General features: G+C 38.0%; 2 protein-coding genes across 6 annotated transcripts in view; both read right to left on the bottom strand.

Annotated features, from left to right (window-relative positions):
* The window catches only part of LOC139976256 (uncharacterized), a 112,146-nt gene extending 109,114 nt beyond the window's left edge, over positions 1–3,032 (bottom strand). Inside the window, exon 1 of the mRNA XM_071984892.1 lies at positions 2,522–3,032. The gene's annotated coding sequence lies outside the window, so the exon portion shown is untranslated. The remainder of the gene's footprint in view (positions 1–2,521) is intronic.
* A 1,237-nt stretch (positions 3,033–4,269) lies between these two features.
* The window catches only part of LOC139976253 (nonsense-mediated mRNA decay factor SMG8-like), a 32,402-nt gene continuing 19,644 nt past the window's right edge, over positions 4,270–17,027 (bottom strand). For all 5 annotated transcript variants that reach the window (XM_071984878.1, XM_071984883.1, XM_071984881.1 and 2 more), the window contains exons 18-23: positions 15,951–16,106; positions 15,234–15,374; positions 13,821–13,976; positions 10,550–10,721; positions 8,101–8,283; positions 4,270–6,596 (exon numbers count right to left, since the gene is read on the bottom strand). In XM_071984878.1, the coding sequence (XP_071840979.1) occupies positions 6,479–6,596; positions 8,101–8,283; positions 10,550–10,721; positions 13,821–13,976; positions 15,234–15,374; positions 15,951–16,106 (926 nt within the window). In that variant the 3' untranslated portion in view covers positions 4,270–6,478. The remainder of the gene's footprint in view (positions 6,597–8,100; positions 8,284–10,549; positions 10,722–13,820; positions 13,977–15,233; positions 15,375–15,950; positions 16,107–17,027) is intronic.

Below are 17,027 nucleotides of genomic sequence, written 5' to 3'. Positions count from 1 at the left end.
AGAGCAACATTTTGAGGGTGGAGGAGGGTGGGGGTAGCACATGAAGCTGGTAATGCAATCTGGCAGTCTACAGACATACTAGCCAAACATGAGTCATCTCAATGTTGGCAAAACCTCTTTAAGAATCTAGTACATATTGGTTTATCCAGACATTTAGAGGTGTGGGAGGTACAGCAAAAGAGAGCAACATTTGAAAATGGAGGGAGGGTAGGGGGAGGGGTATGATGCTGGTAGCACAACTGGCATGTTAACATGGGTTTCTTTCCTTTTGACATAACAAACTTAATTTGGGGGCATTAAACATATCGAGGGTATGTGCCAACCCCCTCCCCCTCCCCTCAGAGACACCACTGCCAGTTTACACAAAGGTTTGAATTTATATCCATTAACTGTGTCACACATTGTAAAGGTATTACTTGATACAATGGCTCACACTTTTAATACTCAGTATAAAACTTGGTCTAAACATATCCTGCTCTATAAGTAAACATATAGTGTCTCCTGTTTTTAGGTCTGGTGTTCTCAGTTTATTTTTTATTTTTTCTGTTCGTTATGTCATTACCTCTCTTTTTTATTTACCTTGACTGTAATTTCACATTTTATTTCCTTGGTTAAGTCTTGATTTAACCTTGAACTACAGTTTTGGAATTCTCCATTTTCTTGCCAGGGGGTTGTTCATCGACATTATAACGGCACGTAGAAAATAAATAGACAAATTATGCATCTGAGAATTGACATTAAGGATTACTTAATATGGGTTATATGTGAGATTTTCTACACAGTGATACCTATAGTAAAACAACAGAACAGATCAACCACGTTTTTAACTTTCCTCCATTCTTTTTTGCAGAAATTGTTTAGATGAATATTTTACCATTAAATATGGCAACTCAGACAAAAAACAAAAACATTTGGAAAGTAAAAAAGTTTCATTTGAAGAGATGATCAATTTCATACTTATATAAAAACAAATCAGGGTTGTTAACCACTTTGCCATTTTAGAATCCTCAATTAAATGCACCGGGTCCCTCGTTTTCTTGCAGCTATAATTAACAAATCTCTTTGTATATTCCTCGCAGATAAGCTTTCCTTTTGGAACATTTTGCAAGATTTCCTCCGGATTTCGTGTTTTATCTTCTCTTTTTCTGTACTTCCCACTTGTCACGTCAAATTTGGATAACAGGAAGTTACAAATCTCACTAATGACGACAATTTCATCACCCAAGGCGTACCATTTGGCAAATCCCTTAAAAAGCTATCTTTGGATTTTGCCACTGGCATTTTTCAAAGTCTTTCAGAGCCCTTCCACCCCCCCCCCCCCCCATTTTTACTTGAAACATCATTATGAACTTTGAAATGATCTGTTTGATTTTATGTATTGTGATCATTTTTATGCCAAATCACACATTTCTACTCTCTAAACAATCTTTAATAAGCATATGTTTTTAACAGAAATAAAAAAAAAATTACGACTTCACCGATATATTCCACTTTAACTCATTGTGGAAATTTTTACAAAATGAGGAGAAAGTCATAATAATGCTTCCTAGAGACAAAACTGCAACAGTTGTGCATTTTCAACTTTGCAGCTTTCAATGCAATGGGTGGTTAACTGAGCAGTGTTACTTTGACCTAGTCATGCATAAGTTGAACCATCAGATAGTTTGATACACAGGTGTGGATCCAGGGGGTGGGGGTTCTATTCCCCCTCCCCAGGCACGTAGCGAGGAATTTGCCAAGGGAGGGGCCAACCTGTAGGCAAACTATTAGAGCCGTAGATTCAGCACTGGAAACTATCTAAGCGTAGCTCCACCACGAGTTTGCCCGAAGCGTACAAGAAAATTTTGGCCGAGAATGCCTCCCAGACTGCTGGAAATGGCACTTCCCAAAAGTTGCATCTAAGCATTTACTATTTTGAAATTACTAGCGACATCATAAAAACATATAAAAAAAATTGGCTCAAGGGGAGGTGGTCACCCCCTTTGTCCCCCCCCCCTTCGCTACACGCCTGCCCTCCCCTTTTCAACTTCACACAAAAGAAATAAAAAGTTACAAATTATAGTTACCTTAGCACAACTTTGTGTATATAATCAGACCCACTTATAGACCTAACTTATAGTCTAAATATGCCTCACGACGCACCATTTGCTGTCTTTTTTTCTTCTTTGCTGGGGGAGGACCCCGAGGCTCTCCCTAAATGGTAGTCAGCTTCAACTACCTCAGGGTCACATGCCCTCTTTTATAATCCAGGTATTATCTTCAATCTAGGGGGACCTAGGGGATGAATCTATTTAGTTCAACAGGTTCATGCTAATAAGTGAGTTATAATCACCATTTATATAATTATGCAATAGATAAATTATTATGTCATATCAAACTTTGCATATGTTTGAATCTGATTTTTCGAGTTGGTTAGAATCATGTTTGTTCTCTAGAATAGGGCAAATATGTCACCAAATCAGAACTATTATTGTTCGATACAGGTGACAAATGCCTAAGGTGGAATTACGACCTTCCTTACCGGCCCGGTGGGTTTTGGTCCTCTGGACATACAATCATGCAGCTGCGTCCATAGCCTAGTGGTTAGGGTGTCCGCATATAAAGCGGGAGGCCCAGGCTTGAATCCAGGTGGAGCTTGGAAGTTTTTTCACTGTTCTGAAGAAGCTGCACTTGAAAGAGCTCAAAATAATAACTGTTCTGAAAAGGGGCTTTCTCAAGGGGCTTTCCAGCATCCTAACCAAGGGTGCTAGGACATAATTTATTAGTGTACAGTGTTAACTAACCTCGTAATCATGATCGCGTGAAAGCACATGCTAACACAACCAGTGAATCTGTGTATTGACGCCCTTTACGATTAACTCAAAAAGTTCTACTTCTGCAGTTTCACTAAACGACAAACTTACGTCAGAAAACACGGGTCAAGGTGCGCAAAACTGTTTGTTTGACGAGGAGATTCGACAAAGGTTTTAACTTCACTTCTTCAATAATTACGAACAACCTTACGGTAATAAACTCACGTTACCACTATGCTCGATGGTATTTAAAAACTCGCAGCAAATGCTTGCCAAGTTGTCTGGAACTAGTTAGAACCAAATATCATGGCGCCCTCTGTTAGTACTATTCACGATTAGAGAGCCCCATCGATGTTACACACTTATGTGTCAATACTGTAAGGAGTAAATATAGTTAAAAACTGAAGTCAAAATCTTCTCGATACGGAACATTTGCGAGTGCATCCGAAACAAAATGTCCAAAACATTGTCCGTTTTCCTCTTTTTATTTCAGCATGATGACAAATAAGTTTTAGTTATTCATGTTGAATTTAACACAGCATTTAAGAAATGAATATTTATTATCCAAGGTTCATTGTGCAACCAGTGGGGCATTTCTTACATTCAAAGCACTTGTACTGACAGTATGAGCGGTATGAATAGCCTGTTTCTTTCAGATTTAATGTTAGGAACTGTTTGTACTGCCAGCACAAGTGCTTTGAATCATAATATAAGAGCTAGCCAGTAGAAAGTGGTCTTAGCATTGCAAAATTGTCCCAAATAGCTGTCATTGTGGTGGCAGTACAATAATCACTGGATTATACCAAACCGTGAAGTTTACGATCATGATACAACCCACCCCACTTAGGACAATTTTTTCTTATATACTGTCCTCTAATATCATGCTTCAAAGCCCTTGTACTGACAGCATGGGCAGTATCAAAATCTTGTTTCCATTGGATAAAGGTTAGGAACTGTTCGTACTGTCAGTATGAGTGCTATGAAGTATGATACGAGAGGACAGTATAGAGTGTCATTTGGAAAATTGCCCCGACTAGATAATGCAACTTTGCTTTATCATGATTATTCATATATTGGGTGCTACAGTCAGCCAGTTGGGACTATTTTCCTAACACTAATACCACTCTATACTGTCCTCCCACATCAAAATCTTGCTTCAAAGCATGCGTGCTGAAAGCACGAACAGAGCCTAAAACTGTTTCTTGATCGACACAGGACATTCATACACTCATCAGGATGTGTGCTCTAAATATACTGTCCCATCTGGGTGGGTTGTATTCTTGTGAGCCTTGCTTTGTCATTCACATATGCTGTGTTATAGTATAATTATTCAAAAGCCTGACATAACTCGATTAAGTATTCATATTCCCTGTCCCTCCGCCCCCCCCCCCCCTCCACTGCCAAACAAACAAAAATTCCCAAAACAATCTAAAACTCATCATACTTGTTTCAGTTTTTTCCTTTTAATACCGGTAGAATCCACTAACAAGTGCTAAAGACCTCTCACCAATTCATGACAACTAAACAAAAAGGAAAATCTTCTCTGTGCTAGATAGATATCTAATGTTTGAAATGAAGTTGATAATTTTACTGGAGTTCTGTATTATTCAAAACTTTAATTGACATAACTGGGTCACGATAATTCTTCATCGGATGACATAACTGTGCCACGATTCTTTGTTGCCAGAATCTTTGTCTCTTCTCGGCTGCAGTGATGTGATCGACAAAATCTACGTAGTGCAAACCTTATACCATGATTACTTATAGTTCCTATACAAAAGAAAAGTCTGAATGTGTTTTGATTAAAGAAGCTACTAAAAAAATTTTTTAGTGATACTGACAATAAAATATCAATGCCCTGTTATGTCTTTTTATGCAGATAGAATCATGATATCATAGCATTAATCATGATAATTTGTGACATAGAATAGAGGATGGAGATGTCACAAAACAACTTAGTAATCTGTGACTTTATCATGATGTCGCATGTGATGATGGTATGTGACATCATGGATGGTGATGTCATGGGAGGTCGAGTAATCCATGAGGTCGGGATGATGTCACAGGTCGTGTGATCATCTGTTAGGTCGTGGGCTGTGATGTCACAGGTCGATGGTACTCTGTGACGTCATATATAGGATGATATGTAACAAGTAATTTGGGAGGTCATGTCATGGATTATAGTCAGAATAACCACTAATCAGTGATGTCACCAATGCATGGTAGTCATGGTATCATCTATATAACAGATGGTAGTCATGGTAACAACTAATCAGTGATGTCATGGATGTTTAGTCATGGTAATCAGAGTAGCCATGGATGATGATATCACGGATAATAATTGTGTTAGTCACTAATCAGTGATGTCACAGATGGTAGTCATGGTAACAACTAAGTCACAGATGGTAGTCATGGTAACAACTAATCACTGATGTTATAGATGGTAACCATGGTAATCAGAGTAGCCATGGATGATAATATCATGGATAACAGTCGTGTTAGTCACTAATCAGTGATGTCATGAATGGTAGTCATGGTAACAACCAATCAGTGATGTCATAGAACCATGGATAATTGTTATGGTAATGAGTGTCCTCATGGATGCTAAGATGATGATATACAGAACACTACTAGGTGTATTACTCAACGTAAATTCTATGGTTGTGTGTTTTCATGCATTGCAGAGTTAAATGCGGTACCTACAACGGTCAGGTTGACCATTCCACTTGTTAGTGACAGAATTAGAACAATGGCGATAGCGCTAATTAGTGTCGGCAAATGCAAGACAATATCCTACAGAGGTGCTTTCAGTCAAATTTGAAACTGACAAGAGTTCACTTTCCTTTCGGGTAATTCAAGTAATATAGAAAATCTCATTAACCTGGTGTTATTTTGAGTTTTTGAGATAGGGCAAAAAAATTCCATACCATGATCTGAAGATTTCTAGAGTTTGATTTGATTAAGCTTGATTAGTTTAATATATCATTGATTCTGAAAGACTGGAGAAAAGATGCTTCACAATGTCCCTTAAGGATAGATGCTGGAAGGCAAGTATCAAAATCACTGTGTAAACTATCTGCTTTTCTGGATATATTTTTAGGCCGGTCAAAAGTTTACCAAGAATGAGCTATTTCCATTTGGTGAAACATGATTCATTTAACCCTTCTTACGATGATTTGTTTCATTGACATAATGGTTAGGGAGCTGACATTTCTGCTCCGTCATAAACCTTATGATGTGTAGAACCTTTGTTTTAATATCCAGATAGTAAACAAAAACAATCTACCTTAGTGAACAATAAAAAAAAGCATTTTGCAGTCAATCACTTAGTTCATAATTGTTTCCCAAATTATACCCAGTAACTCAGCAAAAGTCCTTAAAAAAGAAAAATAATAATTAATTAAAAAAAATAATGCAATCATGGACAATTCCATTTGGCAGCATCGCATACGGAGTGGTGTTCTTTCACGGTATTATATGGCACACCATCACTCAAACCACTTGGCATGTTACCAAATATCACTTCTGCATTCAAAATTTTGGCATGTAATCCAAAAACCAGGAGCAACCGCATCTCATGAATAATGACCGGATCCCACCACGGAGACCATCTTCATCCATACCATCTCTTGTGGGCTGCATCCGGTTTGTTTTGGTTTTCAATGGTTGTGTCTGTTAGACTTCCTTCAAGTCTTTGGTGGGTTCAGCGACACCAGGAACATCCCCCTGGAGAGCTTGGCGCCATGAACGGGTTGATTGTCCGTCGGAGGGTAGATCGGTTCGGCCTCCGTCACGTAGACGTAACTATTCCGCGTTAAGGTAAACAAGAAATGACAAAGGTCTTCAAACTTACCATAAACCTTAACTACTACCTTGTTAAACCATTTTCGTTAATAATCTGTATTTAATAATCAATAATCTGTATTCAATATGATCTCTTTTAGTTCCAAGAAAATGCTACATGCAACCATGCAAACCATCTTGACCAAGGTCACCCAGTTTTACAGAATATAGTTACTACTTTATAAAAGGCACAACTAGAGCAAGAGATTGTGTGGGAAATGATAAACAGAGCTTGACGGAACATAGACAATGATCGATAATAACAGTAATGAAATCAGACACCTCCGGAGTACAAGGAAAGAAGAGACCTTACCGACAGAGCTGTCCATCACATCATCGCTGTTGTTGTTGTTGTTGGTGATGGCATCAATCTCTTATCACAATGTTCCCATCGGCTAAAAATTTGCTTTGCTTTTATTCACAAATAGCAAACCCCCTCCCCAACAAACCACTAAATACATTAAAAATGACATATATGTCTCCCCCCCCCCAAAAAAAAGGATAAAATTCGAAACAATTTTATCTCCATATCTTTGAACTAATGGGGCAGAATATTTGTAGCAATTTTGCTGAACAATGAATTTCAGCCCCCAGAATATCCCATTAAAATGAGACTTGAGTTAGTCAGGCTAACCAGCTTTTTGTCCTATATATTTATTTTTGATATGGTTTTGTATAAGAAAATAATATCCTTGATTTATTTAGGATAGCCGTTAATAATATTGAACTTTAACGCCAAAGGTGCAAATGGAGGGAGAAAAAAATGATTTAATACCTGAAATAACTTCAGTTATAGACCTTTTTTTTTTAAACTTTTTTCTTCTAAAAGTATTTCCCTCCCCCCAAAAAAATATTCTAGATAGTCAAGTTCTGGTATCCCATAGTCAAGTGTCAACAAACACATTACTGCCACCAGTTAAAAAGTAGTTACACCCCAAACTGAGTTGCGCAGTGGTCTATTTAAGTACTCCTTTAATCGGCTAGGAATAATTTGGACGATCATAGCCTTTATGAAAAGTACTTTTGCAAAAAAATTCTAGCAACTTTTAGGATGCTAAAATTTTAGACTTATTACTGATGAACTTCACACTAGACATCCAATAGTGTAAAAGTACATTAATAAGGTGGCATGGAAAAGGGCAATCTTACGTCTGTTAATTAACATAAACATGTTTCTTGTGCGGCTTTTTTTCTTCTTACTTTTGTTTGTTGTTTTTTTGGAGCGAGTGGGTGGGGAGGGAGGGGGGAGGACTTTTATTACACACTGCTGACATTTTCAGTAGCTTGACAAAGTGTGAAACTGTGATGAATCGAAGTTGATATGAGGCCATACATAATTACTACAGATTGTAGATTCCTGTCTAAAGACTTAGTAACATTCAAGACAGATCAAAACGAAATTCTGAATGTTTAGGGTTTTTTTTTTCATGTTCTTCAATTTCAAATTTTCATCAAAAAAGGATACGGAAAACGGAGGACCCAAAAGCTGTTCTTGGTGAGGGTGATGCTATCCTCTCCGCACTCGGGATAAAAGACCGGACAGGGGTGCGCACCAGGCCTCACTCTGGGGTTCAGCTGTACATACAGAGGAGCTTCTGGAGTGACAATGAAGGCCCTAATAAGTTGACCCAATGGTGGTTTGGTGGTTCTGTTGGTTTAAAAGTTTAAATATACACCAATTAACATGTGAGAGATTCAACACAGACACTCAAACGATTCATATTCAGGACGGATTCTGCAGGTAAAACCTGATGCAAAATAAATTCATTATTTTGCAAGGATTTATTTTGGCAAACCTACCTAGCAGGTTATACCCAGGGCTGTTTTTAGTAGGCTTGTCTGTAGGAGGGGGATGGAGGGGAAGGCAATGTGGTAGAAGGGGTGAGGGGGCTGGGGGGCATAACTTATTAATAAAGTATAATATTAACAACCATTCAGATGTTAGAGATACAGACATCTCACCGACATGATCACCCCACAGACATTACAAAGCTGCTGTGCATAACTGCGATGTCAGCACTACAAATAATTTAACCGCATAGCGGCAGTGTTAAGTATTTCTTTATGCTTGTATATTATGTAAAACACATCTCGGGTATTCAAATCCCAATGAGACTATTACATTACCCACCGTATACGATTAAACATCACATCAGCAGTCTTTGGAAAAAAAGTGATTTTCTACTCTCAAAACTTGCTACGGGTCCCGGGGCCAGGGCCACGTTGGACCTGCCTTAAATATGGCACAGGCCCTAGCCAACAGACAAGAACTCTCACAAATGAAAAAGACATGTCAAGGATGCGAAATGAAATGAAGGTTTCCAGAACCGGGGACCAGGGACCAATTTCTGTAAAAAGTGGGCCCCTAGTTCATAGGCATTTCAGTGGCACCTGGGGTCATTTGGTATTTCCCTAATGTATCATATATACATCTGTTGATGTCCAGGACTATCCTGCAGCAACAAAGTAGCACATATCGTTTATTTTTGTTGTTTAGAGGGGTAACTTGGCTGGGCACTATGAAAGGCCCATCCGTGCACCAGATATACACCAATGGCAATAGACGTAAAACAAAACCACACGTCGAGAAAAAACATCTTCCATCGCACGCTATACTTTTACCACGTTTGGTTCATTTGTCATCTATCGCCCCTGAAATATATCGGAGTATGAACCAGCCGCAAGAATTAACAGGAGACCCCCTGGCATATCTTGTCAGGGGTCTAAAGGGGCTGTTCGTCAAGTTATGCTAAGCTCATTCAGCCTCTGGTCGTCTGCATTTGTCACTCTTGGTTAAGGCTATCTCTTTTGATACTCTGTATCACTTGTTCACAAACTTTTAATACTCCCTTTTTTCGCACAAGTAACATAATTTGATCCAAATGCTGTAGTCACTCTTATCATGTCAAATTAAACAAAGATGCAATGAGTTGGTTAAAACTTCCTTACTTTCTTATGAAAAACAACAACATTAGACGGAATCGGATTCTTATCCCACAGTAGGCTAAATCTTTGACACACCTGAAGTGTTTCCATTTTGAAGTGTATGAGGCCTTAGACAAAAGTGTCAAACTTTGTTTGGTTTTTCAAAAAGACGTAAAAAGACTTTCTTTTAACATGTATTTTGCATTGGGATGCCGATGTCCCCCTTTTAATGAAGTTTAACCAACCCGTGTCATAACCAAGTATTATTGAATACATAATCATTATCTATAAAACAATATACTTGGTGGTTTACAACAATTCGGCTGGATCCTAACTTTTGTGCTAAAATACTAACAGTATTTAGCAATGCATAAAAGTTTGTGTCCCTCAAAAAAATTAATGGGATATTTTTTTGGGCGATGGCAAACCTTTCAAGGTTCAGTTCAGTATGATCTAAGCAAGATTTAGTTGAACTATTAGAGAGAGATTTTTACATATTTTCAGGTATTTTGTCTCCCTTTATTTAAAATTAGATGCAGTATATAGCTTTAAAAAAAATATGATTATTATTATTATAAAAAAAAATATTTGAAACACAAGAGTTTCGGTAACAATGTGTTTTGCGAATGCAATAAATTGTTTAAGCAGTTATTTGTGTGCCAGGAGAAATCAGAATGCAAACAGAACCAGTAGAGAAATTGCTTCAGAATAAAACAAAAACAAAACAGTAATACTTTCTATATACCTAATTCTTGAATTTTCCCAGAGAAAAATGAGATCGAATATTCACTTCTTCCCAATATTTTGGACCATAATAGACTGTTTAAAATCATCCTGAACAGGAATTTGAAAGTTTTGTGCCCATTTCTTGAAATCAAACAATTCAGGCATTCACAATGGGAGGAATTACACCAAGTTTCAAAATATTGACACTAATTACAGACAAAAATAATTGTGACGTTTTTTCTTTTTCTTTTCTTAGTCGTTACCTGCAGGTGCATGGTACATGAAGGAGCATGTCAGATGTCACCAGCTTGTTACCTCCTTCCTTAGGACCACCTGTCCCTCCCTGAGGCTTGGAGATCTTCTCCGGTCCCTGGTGGATAAACCGATGACCCCGGGGACATTCGTACTCCAGGCCGATGTAAGCTCTGAAACTATCTGGTATTAAATGTGAAAGTGGAACCAAAAATTAATATACAACTCATAAACATGTGAAAGTGTCATTACATTTATGATTGGGAAGGAAATCAAAAACTTTGAGAACATTTCAAAATGTTGACACAATTAACCTTAACCATTTGACATTGAGCCTCGGAGAAACATGCAGTCTCGACATTTTCTTCCTTTTCTCATTATTACTGCAAATTCTATCTCTCTTTCTTTACTAAAAAAAAATTAAAAATAAAAACACATATTTGCTAATATACAATTTGTGACACAGCCTTGATTTAAATAATCTGTGTATCTCTAAAAGGACACAGCGTGTACAATACAACTTGCGCTCTTACTGCCATTCAACAACAGTACATGACAAGGATATCGAAGCTTATGTTAAGATTGGCAAACAGTCCAAGCAGCCACTTTGAGTAGAATTTGATACTGTGTTAAAAAGCTATCTTATCATAAAATCCCCCCCCAAAAAAAGATTGTTTAATTTGAAATAATGACCTAAAAGCAGAAAGACTTCTTTACAAAAAAAACTACTATAAATCTTGGGAAATGTTATAGCAATTTGACCATTTGCGATGTTACTGGAATGGATACATAAGTCCATGTACTGCTACCATTTTGCATAGCATTTTGAGGTTGAGAAAGCAATACAAATTTTATCCTGAAATGGTCTGCGGGTGAAAGTCGAGCTTACGTTCCAACGCGGAAGGATGGAGACGTCACAACGAGTTCCATTTCCCGACGGAAGACATTACTCTCGAGAGTTAGACATTAAACAAGTCACGAGGTAAAATAATAACCGTCAGATCAGAAATAGATTACCTATTAAAATGTTCGACTTTCGTACCGATTATTGTTGCCGTGACGAAAGCATGAAGATAAAAGTGATCGTTAATGTTTTGGACAATGATAGAGGTACAATAAATCTATCAAAGAAGCAGGCACTCCCTTGTTAATGACTAACATGGTTTTAAGCAGTCGGATACTTAACCTTCCGACTAAGATTTAACTGTGAAGCTATTAATATATGATAGAGGCATAAAACAAATTTATAAAATGATAAAATAAGTTTTAAAAAATTAAACATTAAAAAAATTCCAATTAAAAATTAAATAAAACACATTTAAAAAACAATAATAATTAAAAAAATGTGATGAAGATATCATAAATGGAAGCTATTAAACTTCAACAAGACACTTAAAGGAGTTAATGGTTAAATGACGAATGTTAGGGAAAGAACACTAAACTATTACATGAGGGTGACTTGGTGTGATCATGGCAGAGTAAAAGAAAATTGCCAGGTTACAATTTAACAACAATATCAACAACAAAAATTGCACAAACCATTAATTATATACAGCTGATCAGAAATGGACGACTATCGACAGGAGTTATCCGTAGCGACGTTTAAAGGAACAAGATGCATTTTAAGTGAACTTGGTGTGGGGAACGTTATAGGACTAGCTTACAATGGGAACAGTGTACATTTTAAAATTTGAAAATGAACTTAGCCCTAGAATTTTAAACGAATTTTTCACAAGTTTTTCATATTAACGGTGGGTAATTTATCCGGTATCCCATCCTCGGAATGCTATGCAAAATGGTCCAACTGCTACGCAAGTGAAAAGTCTTATGATAGCAGTGTTTTGCACACAAGAACTAAAGTACTTTAAAAAACAGACAAACATCAAACCTGTCAAACGTGCTACACAAAACTTGAACGATGAATTGATTCTCTAATTTGTTGCAAATTAGACTTGCAAAGCCACACTGCACCAAACCATCTATACTCATAAGTATTACAGGTTAGGAGAAAATAACATTTGAAAATAACCTCCAACTACCACCCCCTCAACCCCCCCCCCCGTCCAAGAAAAAAAAAAGAAACAGAATTTAAACAGTTAATGATAACAGCTTTTAAAGATAAAGAGAGAAAAAGCACTGTTAACAAACTGCTTATCTACTGCAAAAAGCCTTTGCAGATAAATTTATCAAAGTTTATGGGGGCCTGACATTTCGATCCTAGCAAGATCTTCTTCGAAGGTAGTATGAAGGACACGTTAGTTAAATAGACAGATGGAAGGATAACTAAAACTTGGATGAATTGACCATAGACAAATGAGTCAAAATTGGAGAAACCAACATCCAGTTAGAATGAAAGTAGAGAAGAGATGTAAGGGTTGGCAGTTAATTAGTGAAGACAGCATGAAAGGGGGGGGGGGGAGGGAGGCATAAGGAAGATAATTACATCTGAATAGTGTCGAAGGACAATCAAGGTGGGTTAATCTGTCAATCTGATAAATGTTGGGAAGTGTTACGTCACAATGACATTCCCCCCAAAAAGATAAGACTCATTTGTCCCACAGGTATTATCATGGTTAATTATATAGGTGTACTTTAAACCACATCACACCCTCCCCGTCCTCCCCTTCCACCACAAAACACATAGAATGCACTGTTGTACAATCGGTCGTTGCAGGGATTTTCTTTTGTCCTTAATTTGAAATAAAACTATTAGCAAACTGCCTATCCACTAGAGAGCATGTGTAGGAGAATGTGTAAAAGTAGGCTGGCCTGACGTTTCGATCCTAGCAGGATCTTCTTCAAAGGCTAAATGACAAGTAACAGTAACAGAAGGGACAAAAACACGCACAGAATACAGACAGGTTAATGAGCATGGTGAACACAAAGAGATAGATGTAAGGGGATTAGTATACAAGGGATGGAGAGAAGAAAGAAAGAAACCAACAGGGGAAGAGGAGAGGTAGGAGATAAACAGTGGAGGTCCTTAATTTGATACGGTCGTCAAAGGTATATAATTGAATTATATTCTTCCGTGTCTTCCTACCTCTCCTGTTACCTCTTCTCTACCCTGCCCTCCACCTCATCCCCACCCCTATCCCCACCCCTGCCTCAATCTCCTACCATAGCTACTAGAATGGTCATGCACTTGCACTCCTCACCCTCCCACAGTCCTAGAGTAGTCCTCCTTCTTTCTACCATTTTACCATTCTACAAATCCCCTCCACCCTATCGACCCCCTTCTCCATCCCCCTTCCAAATCTTAAACAGGCAACCATTGCTCACCCCTCTGTGTCTTCCTCTCTCTATTTCTGCCTCCTCTTCTTCCACTGGCTTTCTCCGGTTCCGGCCAGTTGACGTCCATCTTGCTGCCTTTCGGGATGGGGATGTCCCAGGGAAGGAGAAAGTTCATCTCCCTCAGGAAGCCGGGATGATCTAGACCTTTAGCGGGACAAAGACGAACGAAGACATGAAGGAAAAAAGGTATCCCAATTCCAACTCACTCCATACATGAAATGTAACAATAATAATACATAATTTTTATATAGTGCCAAACAAACTATGAAATAATTCTCGTAGCGCTTAACATAATCATAACAATTATAACATATATGCTTTGGTGAAAAGATACAATTTGAGTGCTGATTTGTTCACAGTATTGCACATTTTTACATGTTCTGGAAGTGAGTTCCACAGGCACAGTGCACTGGATGCGAACGTTCTCAAGCCGTAAGTCTGTGTTTTTACTCTAGGGATGAGTAACATCAATGATGAATTAGAGCGAAGTGAGCGTGTGGATGATGGTCAGAGCTGAAACAAGTTGGTGAGGTAGCTTAGTCCTACATTTTGCATACATTTGAACACCATCAGAAGTAGTTTGTAGTTGATTCGTTCACGTATCGGGAGCCAGTGGAGTTCGATCATGGTAGGGGTAATGTGATCATGTACGGCATCGAAGAAGAGTATATAATCTGTTCTATACAGTTAAAGATTGTATTTAATCTGTTAAAGTATGGAAAGTGAAAAACAAACCGCTTTCGGAATGGAAAAACACTTTCGAAGAAGCTCGCTAGATTACTTTTAAGGAGAAGATACCTTAATTAATGCTTTGTTTGAGAATAACCAAACAATTTTGAAGAGTTATCTCTTCTCTGGGTTTGCTAATTTCCCAAAACAACATGAAACTACTGGTTCAATGTTAAAAAAAGGGGTAATGCAATGAAAATTCTATCAAGATTAAATACATTATTCAAATACATTTTTCATATGAACAGTTAAACAAACAGAGGCATACTGATGAGGAAATTACAAACAAACTGAAAATGAGGGGGCAAAAAAACTGTGGGCTAGAATGATTGTTGGCGAAAACAGTTCGTTCCAACGCCTAATTACAAAAGGCAAGGAAAATGTGTCGTACTCTGTATACTATCATTTTGGATGCTCTATGAACAAGAACATTTTTATTACGTCAGAGTTAAATGCAGGGTAAGAGGCAGAGGGACGGGGTGGGGATGAGGTAAGGTGGGGGGGTGGTAGGCAATTCCCTGTGTCTCTCTGTTAAATGTTGTATTGTGGACTTATGGATGATTTTGGCACTACAAATAAACTTGACTTTTCAGTCTTTGTGACCTTAAACAGAAGCTTAAACAGAAGCGGGAAAAAAAACATAATATTGGGATCATATTTCGTCCATCCTACCTTTAGAGTGGCTGTACAGATTCCCCTTCCCATGACAAACCAGCGACCATGAGGAATACTTTGGTAGGAGTCCAGGATGAGATGCGCTGCAAGTCATTCCTTGAAGAAATCCTGTAGAGAGCTGCCTGGGCATGTTGGACCCTTAAAGAAGGAAAAAAAAACAGAATGATATCTGAATTCTTGTTTTACTGCAAAAATAACGATAATAATAATAATCAGCAGTTATTTTTGAGACGCTTAAGCTTAAATGAAGAGAAATGATGGCTTTTCTTCCCTAAGGTGTCATGAGGGTTTTTACAATCCTTACCTTTGACAGCACCCAAATCTTTGGTTTCTCCTCTACCTACACCCCTCCCTCATTCCTATCCTCTTCTTCTTACCCCCCTCTCTCTTTATCTCACTTCCATATAACAAATTCTTGTTCACTCCAGCAAACTGTTAAACTCTCTACTGCAAGAGTAGAAACAACTACAAGATATATATTGTACCTATGGAAGATACACACTGAAGCTCTACACAGAGCTTTCAAAACACCTTCGTCTATGAATAAATTCATTTCCAGAAATTTCTCCAGTCGGTTCTGTGTATCTGTATGAAATACACTCCCAAGGAATTTTGACCAACGCAAGATTACTTTTTGAATTTTAATGAAGAGACAAAAATTTGGACCATTTTTGTTCCAGTTTTTAAGAATTATTCCTCGTCCGATATTCGCACCTTTTGACGCGGGAATGATACTCTCACTGCCGCTGAGGATATCCATGGTAACCATGCTACGGGCCTGAGAATCATGGGATGCCAAGACGTTGCCGTCGTTACCGGATTGACCGAGACTGAGAGGCGGGCTGAAGAAAGGGGCGTCCCCCTGCGTGTCTACGGAGAAAGAAAACAGAAACCAAATGATATTAGAGGACAAAAACAATGTATGTATTTTTAGATCCTCCTGCAAGCAGGAACTCGCGAAGAAGCCATCATTGGCTTATCAAAGCCGCAAGCTGACCGAAGTCGGTCTCTTAAATTCATATTTAACGTCCATGATTATAAATTGTTAATTGTCAACAACTCTGTAACTGGACGACATACATTAATCTGGGAGTGACTCGAACCTGGCACCTTGTCCTTCGGGCCGAAGTTCAATCTTGCTACATCGTAGTCCAAGAAAACAGGAAGAGATTGGTTAATGATGAAACTTGCCTTCAGTACAAGCCTCTATGTTAGTACAAATCAACAATACATTTCACATATAATATTGCCAAATCCTCCTGCTTTTCAATCTCATTTTTGGTTTTGGTTTTTATTTGAAGGGGAGGGGGGGAGGGGGCTTGCCAAAAAACAATCATCAACAATGTATTTCTAGGGGCTACTGGGGCAATATTTAATTTCTAAATTTGAAAACCAGCAAAGAAACTTTTGGCTAGAACAGGATTTGAACCAGAGATCTCAGAATTGCAAGTCCTTTGTTAAAAAGTTTTTTCAATTTCTAACGGCACAATTGGCGTTTACTGAGCGTCCCATTTCATTTTAGCATTATGTATATGACTCTATGAAATTTTATTTAGTATTTAGAATCGTCTGGGCCCACTGACCTCATAAATGGCGGCAAATTTGCTTGCCAACCATGTGACACATTTATGACTCCCTGGATGACTTGCTAATGATGGTAAACTTTTATTCCATTTAAACAAAGTACCACTACTGTACATTATGTACAGCAGGTTATAGTGGAAACTATATACAGCTAATGTCATCTATGCCTGGTCATGTTTCTTGATTTATAATTAAAACTACTGAATT

The sequence above is a fragment of the Apostichopus japonicus genome, chromosome 11, assembly GCF_037975245.1.
Source record: "Apostichopus japonicus isolate 1M-3 chromosome 11, ASM3797524v1, whole genome shotgun sequence".
Lineage (NCBI taxonomy): Eukaryota > Metazoa > Echinodermata > Holothuroidea > Aspidochirotida > Stichopodidae > Apostichopus > Apostichopus japonicus.
The sequence above is the reverse complement of the archived record's forward strand: the minus strand, read 5'-3'. Positions and strand labels throughout refer to the sequence as shown.